This window comes from Sarcophilus harrisii, chromosome 1 (assembly GCF_902635505.1).
Source record: "Sarcophilus harrisii chromosome 1, mSarHar1.11, whole genome shotgun sequence".
Taxonomy (NCBI): domain Eukaryota; kingdom Metazoa; phylum Chordata; class Mammalia; order Dasyuromorphia; family Dasyuridae; genus Sarcophilus; species Sarcophilus harrisii.
The window spans coordinates 677,263,834-677,278,720 of NC_045426.1; the positions used below are offsets into that span (position 1 = coordinate 677,263,834).

At 37.3% G+C, this 14,887-nt stretch overlaps 1 protein-coding gene across 2 annotated transcripts in view; it reads right to left on the reverse strand.

Moving 5' to 3' along the window:
• Positions 1–14,887, reverse strand: part of ADGRD1 (adhesion G protein-coupled receptor D1) — a 437,033-nt gene that overhangs the window by 27,406 nt on the left and 394,740 nt on the right. For both annotated transcript variants that reach the window (XM_023496952.2, XM_031948389.1), the window contains one exon: positions 13,107–13,198. In XM_023496952.2, the coding sequence (XP_023352720.1) occupies positions 13,107–13,198 (92 nt within the window). The remainder of the gene's footprint in view (positions 1–13,106; positions 13,199–14,887) is intronic.

Sequence of the window (14,887 nt, forward strand, 5' to 3'; positions counted from 1 at the left end):
AGGGAAATATGTTTTAAAAGATTTCACACATTTAACTTATATGAGATTATTTGTCTTGGGGAATGGGGAGGTAAGAGAGAGAGAGAGAAAAATTTGAAACACAAAGTCTTTCAAAAATGAATGTGGAAAACTATCTTTATATAGATTTGGGAAAATAAAATATTATTGAAAACTTGAAAAAAAGAATAGCAATCATCTTGTTTTTACATTACCATCTATCCATCCATCTACCTCTATCTCACCATCCAGCTGTTTTTATCTTTCTCATCTCTCACCTGTCTCTCATGCCTCTCTCTCTCTCTCTCTCTCTCTCTCTCTCTCTCTCTCTCTCTCTCTCTCTCTCTCTCTCTCTCTCTCTCTCCTCTATATCTCTCCCCAGATTTCATTGTTATCTACTTCTTCATCATGAGATCATAGGATAATAAATTTTGAATTAATACAAAGTTTAGAAACCACTTAGTCCAGTCCCCTCATTTCACAGATGAGAAAACTGAGGCATAGAGAGATGCAGTTATTTTTCCAGTGTCACACAGCTCACTGAGGCAAAACTCAAGCTTAGGTTTTCCTGACTTTAGGCCTGGCATTCTATTCTCCTTGGGTTGCCCAGATGTTGTACCTCCCAGTGTGCTTGAAGCAACTTGAAGGCTTTGTTTTTCAAACAAATAGTCCAGTTTTCATTTTTTGTGTATTTATGTTTATACCCAGTTCCCTGCACAGAGCCTTATACACAAGCCGTGCTTAATAAATGTTTGTTGGATTGACCTGATAATTTAGTAAGTAATTACTAGAGTGGTAAGTGTTAGAGAAGAAAAACACATATTTCTTGACCTTAGGAAATCTCCAGTCTACTAGGTTGTGAGTTTATGAGCTATGTGGTTAACTTAGAAGAAGTCATTCAATCTCCCTTTGGAGCAATTTCCTCATCTATGGACATTTGGATGACAAAGTAAATAGAGTGGGGGGCTGGGTGCAAATCCATCTTCAGACAGCGATAAACTGTGCGACACTGGGCAAGGCAGTTGTAAACTTATGTTTACTTCATTTTTCTCATCTGTAATAATAATAATAATAGTATCTCCCTCTCAGGTTGTTGTGGGAAACAAATGAAATACTCATTGTAAAGCGACTGAGACAGTGCCTGGCACATAGTAGGCACCTTATAAATAAGTGTTAGCTGATATTCTCTTTACAAGGAAGAAGTTGGATCCAGTCTCTGCAGTCGCTTCCCGCTCTAACCTGTGGTGCTCACTCACCCCACTTTCCTGGGTCTGTTTCCCCATCTATTTTTACAAAAAGAAGGTCAGATTTGATGGGTTCCAAGGTCCCTTTCAACTTGAAATCTACAATTCTATGATCTTAAGAAAGGAAAGAAACCAGTTGAACTTTGACTTTTCTCCATCATGCCCATTACTGAAGGTGAAGGATAATTATATGGAGAGGAATCTAGCACTGGAGCCCTGCTATTTAAAATTAGGTCACACTCCCTTCTGCAAGAAGCATAAATAAACGGACATTTACATTTCCAAAGTGAAGGGGGATTTGGTTAGTAGGGTTCTGTGCTTGATTAATATTAGAGTTTCTGGCTTACACAAACTAATAATAGTCCCAGTATCAATAACTCCCTAGGACGCCTTCAATGCTAATCTTTTATTACTTTCTCTGCCCATGTTTCAAGTCCATTCTTACAAATCTAGTCAAGGATTTTCCCCCTTGTGTCTAGTAAAATGTGTACTAAACAACATGTCTATTCTGTCCCACCCAATGAACCAATCATTTAATTAGTTTTAAGGCAAGCAGACCTCCTCTGACTCGCTAATTATCATCCTTTTGCCATCTTAATGCGTATTTTTTATGGCCGCTGTTGTGCAGAGAGAAGACAAAAATCTTTATTGCTCCTCCACCCCACCTCTGATTTTCTAATTTTGCCTAAAACCAAGGGAATATTCAGCTAGATCCATATTATCAAAACTTTAAAACCCAGATTTACAGTCATAGGATTTAAGTTTGGAAATTGGTTCTACCTTTGACTAGCTGTGTGACCTGGTGGAAGTCCCTTCAACTCTCCTGGCATTTGAAAAATGAGAGAATTTGGTCAGATGACTTCTATGGTCTCATTGAGCTTTAAATATCTGATTTTCTGACCTTGAAATAATCAATGTGATGTTTAACATGTATGGGACTGCCTTCCATCTAGTGGAAGGGATGGAGGGAAGGAGGGGAAAAGTTGGAACAGAAATTTTTGCAAGGGTCAATGTTGAAAAATTACCCAGGCATATGCTTTGTCAATAAAAAGCAATAATAATAATAATAATAATAATAATAAGAAGAAGAAGAAGAAGAAGAAGAAGAAGAAGAAGAAGAAGAAATAATGTGCCACCAGTAAATTATAACGTTAAGGCTTTCTTTACCTGGAAGCAAGAGGGTGGTTTGAGTATCCCCAAAACAGGGATACATGGTATCTATATAAATATAGTTGAGAACATCATTCTCTTCAGCCATGATCAGAGTACCATGTTTGCTACTTAATGACACATTTCTGCAATGATATTAATATGCTAGATGGATTATTAGTTTATTATTTTAATTATAATTATTATTTCCTGTGACCCTTACAGCAACCCTCTGAGATTGTTACAGATATCATCAACCCATTTTACAAATTAAGAAATAGATCATATGATCATAGATTTAGAACTGAAAAGAGCCTTAGAGCCCAACATAATTTTACATAAGTGTATCAAGAGTAAAACAAAAGCTAAAATTATGAGAACCAAAAGAGAATGTTCTTATTAACTGGAGAGAGCCAGGGAGGCTTCAGGGAGGAATTTGCACTTAAATTGGGATGGTGCCTCCTTAAAACATTTATATTAATGTGTATTATAGTTATCTGTGTAAGAGAGAGCATGGTCAGCCTGGAAGAAAAGAGAATGTTGGATTTGGAGGCTAGAAGATCTCTATTCCATTCTTGCCTTGCAACTCTAGACAAATTACTTAACCTCTTTGTACAAGGATTTCCTATTTATGAGCTCTCTATGATTCTTTTGACATTCACTAATAGCCAGTTTTCTCTGTACATGTTCCATTTCCTTAGGAGATGATAAATTACAAGACATCAGGAACTATGTCTTATCTAAAATCATGTATTTCCCAGTCCCCAGTCTCAGTCCCTGTGTTCAAAACACAGAAGGAACCTAAATATTGTTCAGTCCTTTTTAGTTGTTTCTGACTATTCATGAACCCATTGGGGACTTTGATGGCAAATGTACTAGAGTGGTTTGCATTTTCCTCTCTAGTTCATTTTACAGATGAGGAAACTGAGACAAACAGACTGAAGTGACTTGCACAAGGTCACAAAGCTAGTAAGGGTCTGAGATTGGATTTGAACTCAAGTCTTTCTGACTTTAGGCCTCAGAATTTTATAGGCATAGAGAACAATATATACAAATTCTAACGTGCAGAAGAGTTAGGGCATTTGTCTGGTATTTAGCCCATGTGAAGGTAAATAATGAGACAAAAGATCAGTGCCAGATTGTGAAAGGACTTAAATGCCCAAGGAGTTTGAATTATATTAGACAAGTAATTGGGAGCCGTTGATGATTCTTGAGCAGAGGAGAAACAAGGTGATCTCTATTTATGGTAAGATTATACTTTAATATGAAGGAGAGGATAGATTGGAAGGTAGGAGAGAAAGTGTAGGATGCTTTTGCAAGTAGCCTCAACAGGCAGCATTAAAGGTCTGGGCTAGGGCTGAGGCAATGGAAAAGAAGAAGGAGCAGATTATTAGAAATATTTCTAAGAATAGTGAGAAAAGATACAAACATGGATCTTAATAGGTGGATCAATCAAAGAAAAACTTCTTATGTGTCTTTTGTGCTTCATCCTGTCCTACAGGATGATCTCTCAGGGGTGGAGGGTTGGGGTATAAAACTCTACCAGTTCCTTTTCTCAACTGAACAAGATTAGATTCGTCATAGAATGTTTCAAAAGAAAGATGAGATTCCCTTTTGAGAATAGGGAGCAAAGAAAAGGTCATTGTGATCCTGGAGTATAGGATCCAAAAAAAAAAAAAATTGCCTTGTTCTAATGGGCTATTTTTTCCAGTTGTTGCTAGCTTGTGTTTTTTTTTTTGGGGGGGGGGTGGAAAAAACTGGATTTTTTTATTTTATTAATATTAAGCAGGATTTCTCAAACTTTTCTTACCCACAAACACTTTTAGTCTAAAAAAATTTCACATGATACCAAGTATATAGGTATATAAATCCAAAATTTACTGAAAATAAATCATAATTTCATGACCCACATATTCAGTTATTAGACTCAGTAAGGAGTCCACAATTTAAGAAGCTGGGATATAAGGAACTCTCTGTGTGGAAAATCCCTCTGTCAAAGTAGATTGGCCCCTTTCCAGAAACTTATAATGGTACTCTGGGAAGCTAAATTGGTTGCCCCAGAATCACATAAGAGTACAGGCCCAAGAAAGGACTTGGATTTTTGGAGGCCATCTCTATAGTTATAATTCTATGGTGTTTCTCAATAGATTGATGGTATAAACTTTTGTGATGTTGTCTGCTGGTAACAGCATTACATTACTAGTAACAAAGGAAGAAGATTAATCCTGTACAATCAACAGACTAATACTGGGGGACAAAGATGATCACATGAAAATGCTCTGAGGGAAAGCTGACCTCGGTGTATCACTGATATTGCAAGGGACAAAGCTGCCCCTAATGAATGTAATACTGTCATCTGGCCTCCAGGTGATGGTGTCTGACACGGAGGAGGTGAGAAGCTATCGTTGGCAGGACTTGAGCCCAGGTCTCTCCTGACCCCAAACCCAGAGCCGAGATCAGAGCCTAGGTCACCAGCCCCGTGTCTGAGGGGTCAGAGTACAGATATCCAGGTGTTGCATCTTCAATCTCCCCATCTCCACATGTGGAAGTGAAGAGTGGGAAGAAAGGTAACAAGAGAATAGACTTAAAATTAGAGGAAACCTTATGGCCACCTGGTCTACCCTCCATGTTCCAATGAGTAAATCAAAGCCCAGAGCTGATGAATGAATTTCCCAAAGAAATGAAGATTATTAATAGTAGTAGTAGTAGTGGTGGTGGTGGTAGTAGTAGTAGTAGTAGTAATAGGAGGAGGAGGAGTAATAGTAGTAGTAGTAGTAATAGTAGTAATAATAATAGTAGTTGTAGTGGTAGTAGTAGTAATAGTAGTAGTATTAGTAATACTAGTAGTACAGTAGTAGTAGTAGTAAGAGTAGTAATAGTAATAGTAGCAGTAGTAGTAGTAATAGTAGTAGTAGTAGTAGTAGTAGTAGTAGTAGTAGTACAGTAGTAGTTATAGTAGTAGCAGTGGTGGTGGTAATAAAGATAGTGATGTTAGAAATAGTAGTAGTATAAGTAATAGTAATGATGACAACTAATAACTATATTTTTTTTAAAGATTTGTAAAGGGCTTTATGACTATTTGATTATATCCTCACAACAACCCTGGTCTTGACTGACTTAAGATCTAGCCCTCCAGGCACTGGGACACCTCGCTGTCTCTATATGCTACCAAGCAGAATTAACATAGCTAGCATTTATATAATACTCTGTGTTTTGTTTTTTTTAAAAAAAAAAAAAAAGCATTTTACATATACTATCTTATGTAGCCATTGGTATGTATACCTAGGATTTTTTATCCCAAATTTGGATCTCTAGACAAAGTATCTCATTTTGATATCCACTCTTGATTCCCATAACCAACAAGAAAAAGGGACAGAGTTTAATGGTAATGGAGACACATTTGATACAGAATTAATAGGAGCATGTCTTTGGAAAACAAAAACATGATGAATTATTTAGCTATGATCTTCACATCCTGGAAATGATCTCCTTGAAAGAGAGCAATCATTGAGTGAATCCAAATGTGCTTTTAAAGTCATAAATTGTGTGTTACATTAAGAACAAAAAATAAAATAAAAACACAACGATCTTAAGGGAGGAAATTGAAAGCCTGTGACTATTTAGAGGTTCATTAATATTGTCAATAATAATAGCTAACATGATAATAATAACAATTAGCATTTATATAAAGCTTTAAAGTGTGCAAAGTACTTTACAAATATTATCCCATTTTATCCAAGCAACAATCCTGAAATATACTATTATTATCCCCATTTTACAGCTGAGGAAATTGAAGCAAACAGAATTCAAATGAGTTGCTCAAAGTCATGCAGTTTGAAAAAGTTTAAGACTAAATTTGAACTATTACTAATATTCTATCCACTATACCATCTAGCTGCCTACAAATTTAAATAAAGCAGATGGATAGTAAAACTCTAGATGGCTCTAGAGCTGGAAATGATGGGGTCCAAACCCGTCTTTTTGCTGATAAGGAAGCCAAGTCCCAAAGATGTTAGATCAATGACTTGGGGTCACAGTTCTCATAAGAGTTGAAATTTGGACTCAGGTTTTGTTCACTCTACACATAGCTGCTAAGGCCCCTTCCATATTGATTCTATGAATCTTGTATCTAGTTCAATAATGGCCCAATCAGCAAAGAAAAAACCAAAACAAGCATGTTGGAGGAACTTATAAAGGGTTACACATGTAGACTGGGTGAATATTGAGTTCTTGAGCCCAGGCAAGCAAAATGCTAACTCTGAAACAAGGACTGAATCAGAAAAAAAAGGTTCTCGGATTTTTCTAATTATGTTATAATTGCTTTCTTTGTGGCTGGTTGTGATAGCTATCATTTCTGGTTCACCAACTTATGAAGTCTACATTTTACACAAATGATCCTGATTTTTTCCAACTCAATGGCCCATTTCCAAGGAGACAGTGAGAAAGCAAGCAATAAGCCCCCGCCTCAGTCATTTGCTGGGAATGAAGCTAACGAGACTCTATCTTTGGGACAAATGGGATGCAAAATAGCGTACCCTGGAAAGACAGCTCTGTGGGGGCCTGACCAGAGAAGGCTGATTTCAAGCAGTAACTACCCTTGCAGAACAGCAAGAGACTCAGACTTCTGCTGGCACCCACTAGTCTCTATTATGTCTCTTCTTTATTTCCTGAAACCAGTGTAATTTAGCCCCCTTTAAAAAGAAAAAAAAGCCCACACACATATACACAGGATTACCTTTTCAATCTCTGCTCATGAAAATCAGACCATCTATATCAGGAAAAATGATTATATTCTACAGATGCAAAGATGGAAACCAAAGCAGAGAAAAATAGAGGTATTCCAATCCCTCCTCCTTTGTTTCCCAAACCTCTTTCTCTTTTTCTTTTTCTGTCATCCTCTCACTTCTTGGAAAGAAGGAAATAAGTATTTATAAAGCACCTACTAGTTCTCAGGCATTGTGCTAAACATTATCTCATTTGATCCTCACAACCATCCTGGTGAGGGAGATGCTATTGTGATCTTTATTTAATAATTAAAGATGCTGAGGCAGACAGAGATTAAATGACACAGAACTGGGTCACACAGCTGGGAAGTATCTAAGGCAGAAATCTGAACTCAAGTCCAGCATTCTGTCCACTGCATCACTTAGAATGAGTTAATCTTATCTATCCAGTCATTGGGTAAATGTTGACCATGGATCCACTACAAGAAAAGTGGAATAAGATATCAAGATTAAAAATAGTATCTGCCTTCCAAGAGTTTATAATTTAGTAGAGAGCTCATAGAATCATAGAAGTAGAACTAACAAACTTCAGAGAAGACAGATTGCAAACCCTCACTTATGTTAAAAATGAGGAAACTGGGGCTGAGAGGTTAAACGATTTGTCCATGTTCCCATATCTAGTAAATGTCCTGGGATGCATATGAACTCAAATGGTGCAATGTATTAAGTGCCAGGACTGGAGTCATCCTATTAAGTTTAAATCTGGCACAGACACTAGCTGTGGGACTCTGGGCATGTCACTTAACCCTGTTTGCCTCAGTTTCCTCAACTGTAAAATGATCTGGAGAAGGAAATGGCAAACCAAGTCAATATCTTTGCCAAGGAAATCCCCTAAAGGGGGAAAAGGGACAAGAAGGAAATATCTTAACAGCATCCTGATTCCAAGGCTAGTGTTCTAGTACTGTATGTACCACTGAATTGCCTGAATAACACAAGATTCTGTGGGATAAATGCCAAATAAATAGTATAAATAAAACACCTGAATGATGGGAGTCAGGGGAATAGAGTAGGAAACATAATGGATTTTATTCCCTTATAGTATGTAGGACAGTGATTTGCACACAGTAAGTAAGCATTCAATAAATGTTTGTCGGGATGCATTGAGTTCTTTCCTTTCTAGTCCTTCAAGCTTTTTAGAGAGCACCTAAGAGTTTCCACCAGACTAAATGCCTGATGAGGTATGGTCCCCTTATGGTCCTTTGACAAGATCCCTATAATGATGGGGGCTCCATGGAGCATTCATTGACCTTCAGCAGATTCTCCCCGACCAAAGGAGTTTGTTTATTGAAATTGCCACATTGATCTTGGTGACAAAGCGTGCAAGAAGTGCCACAGAATGGATTAGTTATCCTTCTGTTCCAATGTCCATTTGGCTCCATGTCACTGCCTACATGAGGAAACCTGCATCCTTCAGCAGGTTGACCCAACATAAGTCAAGCTTTCTTCATCTGCTAATTTGAGACCATAATTCACTGACATGTTCATGCTGAACTCAGTAGGAAAATTATCCATCCTCTTCTTTCCATGAACCCTAGGGGATAGATGATCTCTCATGGAAAGAAACTCCATTTTTTGCCTTTGGACTGCCTGTCCTCCATATCTGGAAATCCCTGCAAAATCACCTTCATTTCCAACAACTTTTGTACTCCTTCAAAGCTGAATGTAAGCATTATCTTCTACTTAAGGCTTTCCTGGTGCACCAGCTCCTGTGCCTACGTAATTCCAAAAGACCTTGTATTTATTAACTACATAGACTGCTATCTGGATACCCAGGTGTCTAGATATTTAGATTAATGTCTAGATATATAGATTTCTATATGTCTATACTTCCATTTATTTATCTCTATTTATCTATCTGCTACATTTATATAACTACCTACCATCTATCTACTTTCTATTTCTATCCTATTATCTACTTTACTATCAATTATCTGTTTATCAGTTGTTTATCTATTTGCCTATTCCTCCATCTATCAACTGTCAATTATCTCTATCAATCTGCCCATTTGCTGTCTCTAATATCATCTTTTTTAATAAAGCTTTTTATTTTTAAAACATATATATGGTTTTCATCATTCATCCTTGCATAACCTTGTGTTCCAAATTTTTTCTCCTTCCCTTTTCCTTACCCCCAGATCCTATCATCTTAACTCATATGTGTAAAGTTCTTTCAGTTTTGCATTTTCTCCCTCCCTTCCCCCTTCCACTAGATGACTGCTATCATCTTAACTTATATATTTAAAGCTCTTTTAGTTTTGCATTTTTTATATAACCATCCTCAAAAAATAAGTAGTTCGATGATTTTGCTATTGTTTTTCTGGGGCTGGAGTCAAGAAGTTCTGAGTTCAAATCTGTCCTTATACATTTACTAATGGTATGATCCTGGGCAAGTTACTTAATGCTGTTTGCCTCAGTTTCCTCATCTGTAAAATGAGCTGGAGAAGGAAATGACAAACCATTCCAATGTCTTTGCCAAGAAAACCTCAAATATAATCACAAAGAGTGCAGCAACTGAAATGGCTCAACAAAATATAAATGTGGTGCCGTGGACAGAATATTTGGCTTGAAAACAAAAAGATTCATCTTATCTAGCTACATATGTGACTTCATCCTGTTGCCTTCAGTTTCCTTGTCTGTAAAATAAGCAGGAGAAGGAAATGGCCATCCACTCCAATATCTCTGCCAAGAAAAACCCAACTGAGTTCATAAAATCAGAGACAATTTTAAGTTATAAAACAGCCACAAAACAACATTTAGCTTTTATAAGTGATGTGTCTTTTTCCTTAGACTCCACAAGTGGCTGAGGGGGGATTCAAAGTCAGGTGAGCTGCTTTCATCCAGGTTTCATGGTTCCCAGCCAGACTGGACAGTCCTGAATACTGGGAAGTGAGAAGCCATTAGAGATTTGCTATTCTGACCTTGAAGAGGTCAGTGGCAAAAAATTAGCAAAAAAATACTGAAGTCCAGAGAAGCTGAATGATTTGCTCACGTTATAGAGGAAATATGTAATAGAGACAAGATTTGAATCCAGATCTTCTGCCACCAAAGACCTACCACAGTATGATGGCAGCCTCCTAACTGGCCTTACTGGAGAGTAGCACAGTCAGTTACTCCACTAACAATCAAGCAGAGGTTTATTTCAAATAAATCCCTACTGTCCATGGCCAAGCCAGCTCTCTCTATATATATACTGCCTCCTTCTATGGGTTTCTGAAGGCCATGAGGCTCTGGAAGCTTGTCATTTTAATTTCTAATGTTTTGAATTCATTGCAGAATAATTGTCTTATAGATTTTTGGTGCAGGCATATTTACTGTTTTCCCTTTCACTTCAAAAATGATGTAGTGTAACAAAAGTAACTTTAATTATGCCAGTGCCACTGAGAGATGAAAATTGCTGGCATTTTAGAAATCAGCCTAAGTGTTCCAGCCTGAAAGTGGATACAGCCATAGTAAATTTATAAGGAAAGCATTGACCCATCATAGGTAGCAAGACTGGGAAGTCGGCTAAGTTTGACTTGGAAATCCCAGGATCATAGATCAAGAGATTGGGAGGATTTTGTAGGCTTTCTGATCTGAACTTGCCAGTTCACAGAGCAGGAAGCTGAGGGTTGTGCAGGTTGAATGTCTTGCCCAAAACTTATCTTACTTAGATAATAGGATAGATCTTACATCTAGAATTTGAGTTCAATTCATAGGATTTTAGGACCATAGAATCTGAGAGTTAAAAGGAACTGTGATGGCCAATCTAATCTAAGCCAAATGTGAAAGGAATCCCTGCTACTGACCTCTGATAAGTGTTGTCCTTCAACCTCTGCTCAGAGACTTCCCAAGAAAGGGAAGCTACCTCCTCCCTAAGCAGACCATCCCACTTCTGGATATTGTGAGGAAAAGTTTTCCTCTTTACATCCATGTTAAATTTGCCTCTTGGCAACATCACCATAGTTTTACATCTGGAAATTCAACCATGTTTAAGCTCATTTTACAGATTCTACAAACGATAAAACTGAGGACAGAAAAGCTCATTGATTTGCCCATGGCCAATAATCAATAAGTATTTTTCTTGCATTTTAATTTTGATTTTTTTTAGATTATACATATATAGTTTTTACATATTTCTACGAGTCATGTTGGGAAAGAAAAATCAGAAGAAAATGGAAAAACCACAAGAAAATTTTAAAAACAGGTGAAAACAATACATCTCAATCTGTATTCAGTCACCATAATTCTCTCTCTGGATGTGAATGGCATTTTCCATCCAAAGTTTACTGGAATTGCCTTGGATCATTGAATTGCTGAGAAGAGCCAAGTCTATCATAGCTGATTTTGATAAGTATTTATTAAGTATTTACTGTGTACCAGGCTCTGTGCTAAGTAAACATCAAGTATGCACCTATGAAAATAGAAAAGGTCCACCCTCAAGGAGCTTGCTTAAACAGCTGGTAATTATAGGTAATTATAGGTCTTGCAGCTCAAAATTAAATCCTCCACAAAATGTTATAGCTTGTGGCTTCCACTCATTGCTCCTAGTTCTGTTCTCTGTCTGCTCCCAGATCCCTTCTCCACAAGAGCCCCAAAAGTCTCTCTTCTCTCAAGTTAAATTCATACAGTTCTTTCAACTAATTTTCATAAAGTTAAGATCAAGGCTTTTCATCCTTTTAGGTGCACTCCTTTGGACTCTCTCCCCTTCTAAATGTCCTTTTTAAACCATGGAAGCCAAGATTGAATCCAAAACTTTAGATAAGGTCTGAGAAGGGTTGAATACAATGAGACCTTCATCTTCCTTTTCCTGTATAGTTCTTATTGTTGATAATGATGATGAGTTGTTTTTCAATCATGCCCACCTCTTTATGAGCTCATTTGTGATTTTCTTGGCAAAAATACAGGGGTGCTTTCCCATTTCCCTCTCCAGCTCATTTCAATACATGATGAAACTGAGGCAATCAGGGTTAAGTGCTTGCCGAGAGTCACACAGCTAGTAAATGTCTGAGTCTACATCCAAACTCAGGCCTTCCTGTCTTCAGGCTGGATGCTTTATACCCTAAGTTATCTAACTGTTGTAGTCCTCCCATAATATAGCACAATTCATTGCTCTTTGGTATTCAGCCACCTCTTTATAAAATGAGAAAGTGGGACTATATGACATCTGTGGACCTTAAAAGAGGAGAAGGAAGAGGAAGAGGAAGAGGAAGAGGAAGAGGAAGAAGAAGAAGAAGAAGAAGAAGAAGAAGAAGAAGAAGAAAGAAGAAGAAGGAAGAAGAAGAAAGAAGAAGAAGGAAGAAGAAGAAGAAAGAAGAAGAAGGAAGAAGAAGAAGAAAGAAGAAGAAGGAAGAAGAAGAAGAAGAAGAAGAAGAAGAAGAAGAAGAAGAAGAAGAAGAAGAAGAAGTTACTAGTAACTAGCATTTATCCAGCATTTTAAGGTTTGTTATATTAGAGGCAGATTAGTATGATCTGGAATCAGGATGACTTGGATTCAATTTCTGCCTCTAATGCTTACTAGCTATACCTTATTTGACCTCTTTGAAGCTCAATTTTCCTATCTGTGAAATGGAAATAAACAGAGACTCCACCACACTGGATTATTATTGTGAGGATTACCTAATATGATGTAAGTAAAATATTTCACAAAGCTCACATTACTATATAAATGTGAGCCGTGATAAAGGGCTGTGTTTTCCCATTTCCCAAGCTTTGTTACTCTTGCTTGGATATTCATTTTTTACCAATGTCCCAAGAAGAAGCCAGGAAAAGTATATCATCCTCCGTTTATTAATATGGAAACTGATGTCTAGAGGCAGAAGGGACTTGGCCATAGTCTCATGGCTAGCAATGAACCAGCCTGGGAACAAGCAGATTCTGGGTCTCCTGCCTCCCCACTCTGAGCCCCTGAAGTATTAACGTGTTTCCACATGAACGCCATGGAGACAGGACTTACTTAAAACCATTCGCCTCTCCATGGACCTTGTAGTTTTCTGCGCTGATTCTGGAGATGACTCTGGTCACAGCCACGAGAATACCAATGTTGACCTGCCCAATGAAAACCAACAAGGGAAAGTCAGGACGCAAAGTATGCTGGGAATGAGCTCATTTTCTCTATTCACTGGCTACAAGGGAGGGCTTCTGGTAGGGGCAGGAGAGGTGAGGAGTTTTTTGTTGAGTTGTGATAATGATGTGAGTATAAAGGGAAAATGTGTTCAATTTTATTGATATCTTTCCTTTTCATATCATCTCTGTTTCTTGGTAAATTCTTCATCTTTCTTAGAAGAAAGAGAAGGGAGAAGAAAAGAAAATGAGCATAAAGTGTTAACACTAATAAAAATACAGAGAAAACAGCAAGAGACCCAGAAAAGTGAGAAACTTGTATTGATATTATGCTCAGTTTCATAGACAAACACCCTCTCCTACACATACATTCATATATAAAGTACATATTCACACATTTACATACATTCACACTTTCTCACACACATATATTCAAACACATACACTCATAAAAATACATTCACAATATATTCACATATAAACACATACATATGCTCTCATACACATTAATATATACACACTCATACACATACATACATTCACACACATATAAACATACTCATATACATAGACATATACATACACAAGTACCCACATTCACATACTCACAACACATGTACACAATTATATATACATTCACATACATATATACATATATATGTATAAACATGCATGTATGTATACAAAAATTCTGTGGAACAGAGGTTCCATTTCACACGAGTCTCTTTTCTGTTCTTCTTTATAACATTCTACTTTGCCCATGATAATTAAAATGATGATGATGGTAATAATAATAGAATCCTTTTAAACAAAAAGTGCTAGGACTTAATTTTGTATGGAGTCCAGTGTAATCAACAGTTCCTGTCCAGCAGGCAGCCAGCTACTGATGGTTCATGTGGGAGGAAGGTGCTTTGCTAACTCCAGGAGACAGAAGTAAACATCGGGAGCTGTCGGGAATGCAGTACAAGGAGATCGTAGGAATTGAGAGTTTGGGGAACATATTTACTTATTTTCTGCAGATGTCAAAGATGACTTCCCTGTTACTAACAGTGACTTCAGTGAATGGAAATAATAATAACTGGCATTTAAGGTTTGCAAAGTACTTTACCATTTTATTCATTTTATTCTTACAATAACTTTGGGAGGTAGATGCTATAATTATCACTTCCATTTTGCTGATGAGGAAATTGAAGCAGTCAGTGAGCTAGAGCCAAAAGAGCTAGTAAGTAAGCGGGTTTTGACTTCTTCTTCCTGCCTTCAAGTTAGGATCTCTATCCACTGAACCACACAGCTCCCTCATCATGAGAGAGAAAGAAAAAGACAGACAGACAGAGAGATGGAGACAGAGACAGATGGAGAGACAGATACAGAGAAATCAAATCAGAGAAACAGAAGCGGAGACAGAGAGACCAAGACAGAGAAAGATAAACAGAGACAGAGAGAGACAGAGAAAGAAAAAACTCCCCTCCCAAAAGCAGTTCACACACACACACACACACTCATATTTTCAATACATCAGAAGCTTGAGTCATAGAAATCTTTTTAAAAAATATTACACTCAAGGAAACTGAATGTTATCAAGGAAAGTCAAATCCTCCTTTTGGGTAGATTTATCCATAAGCAAGAAAAAATATTTTCTGGGTCTTTTAAAAACAGTGGGGGTGGAAGTACTGG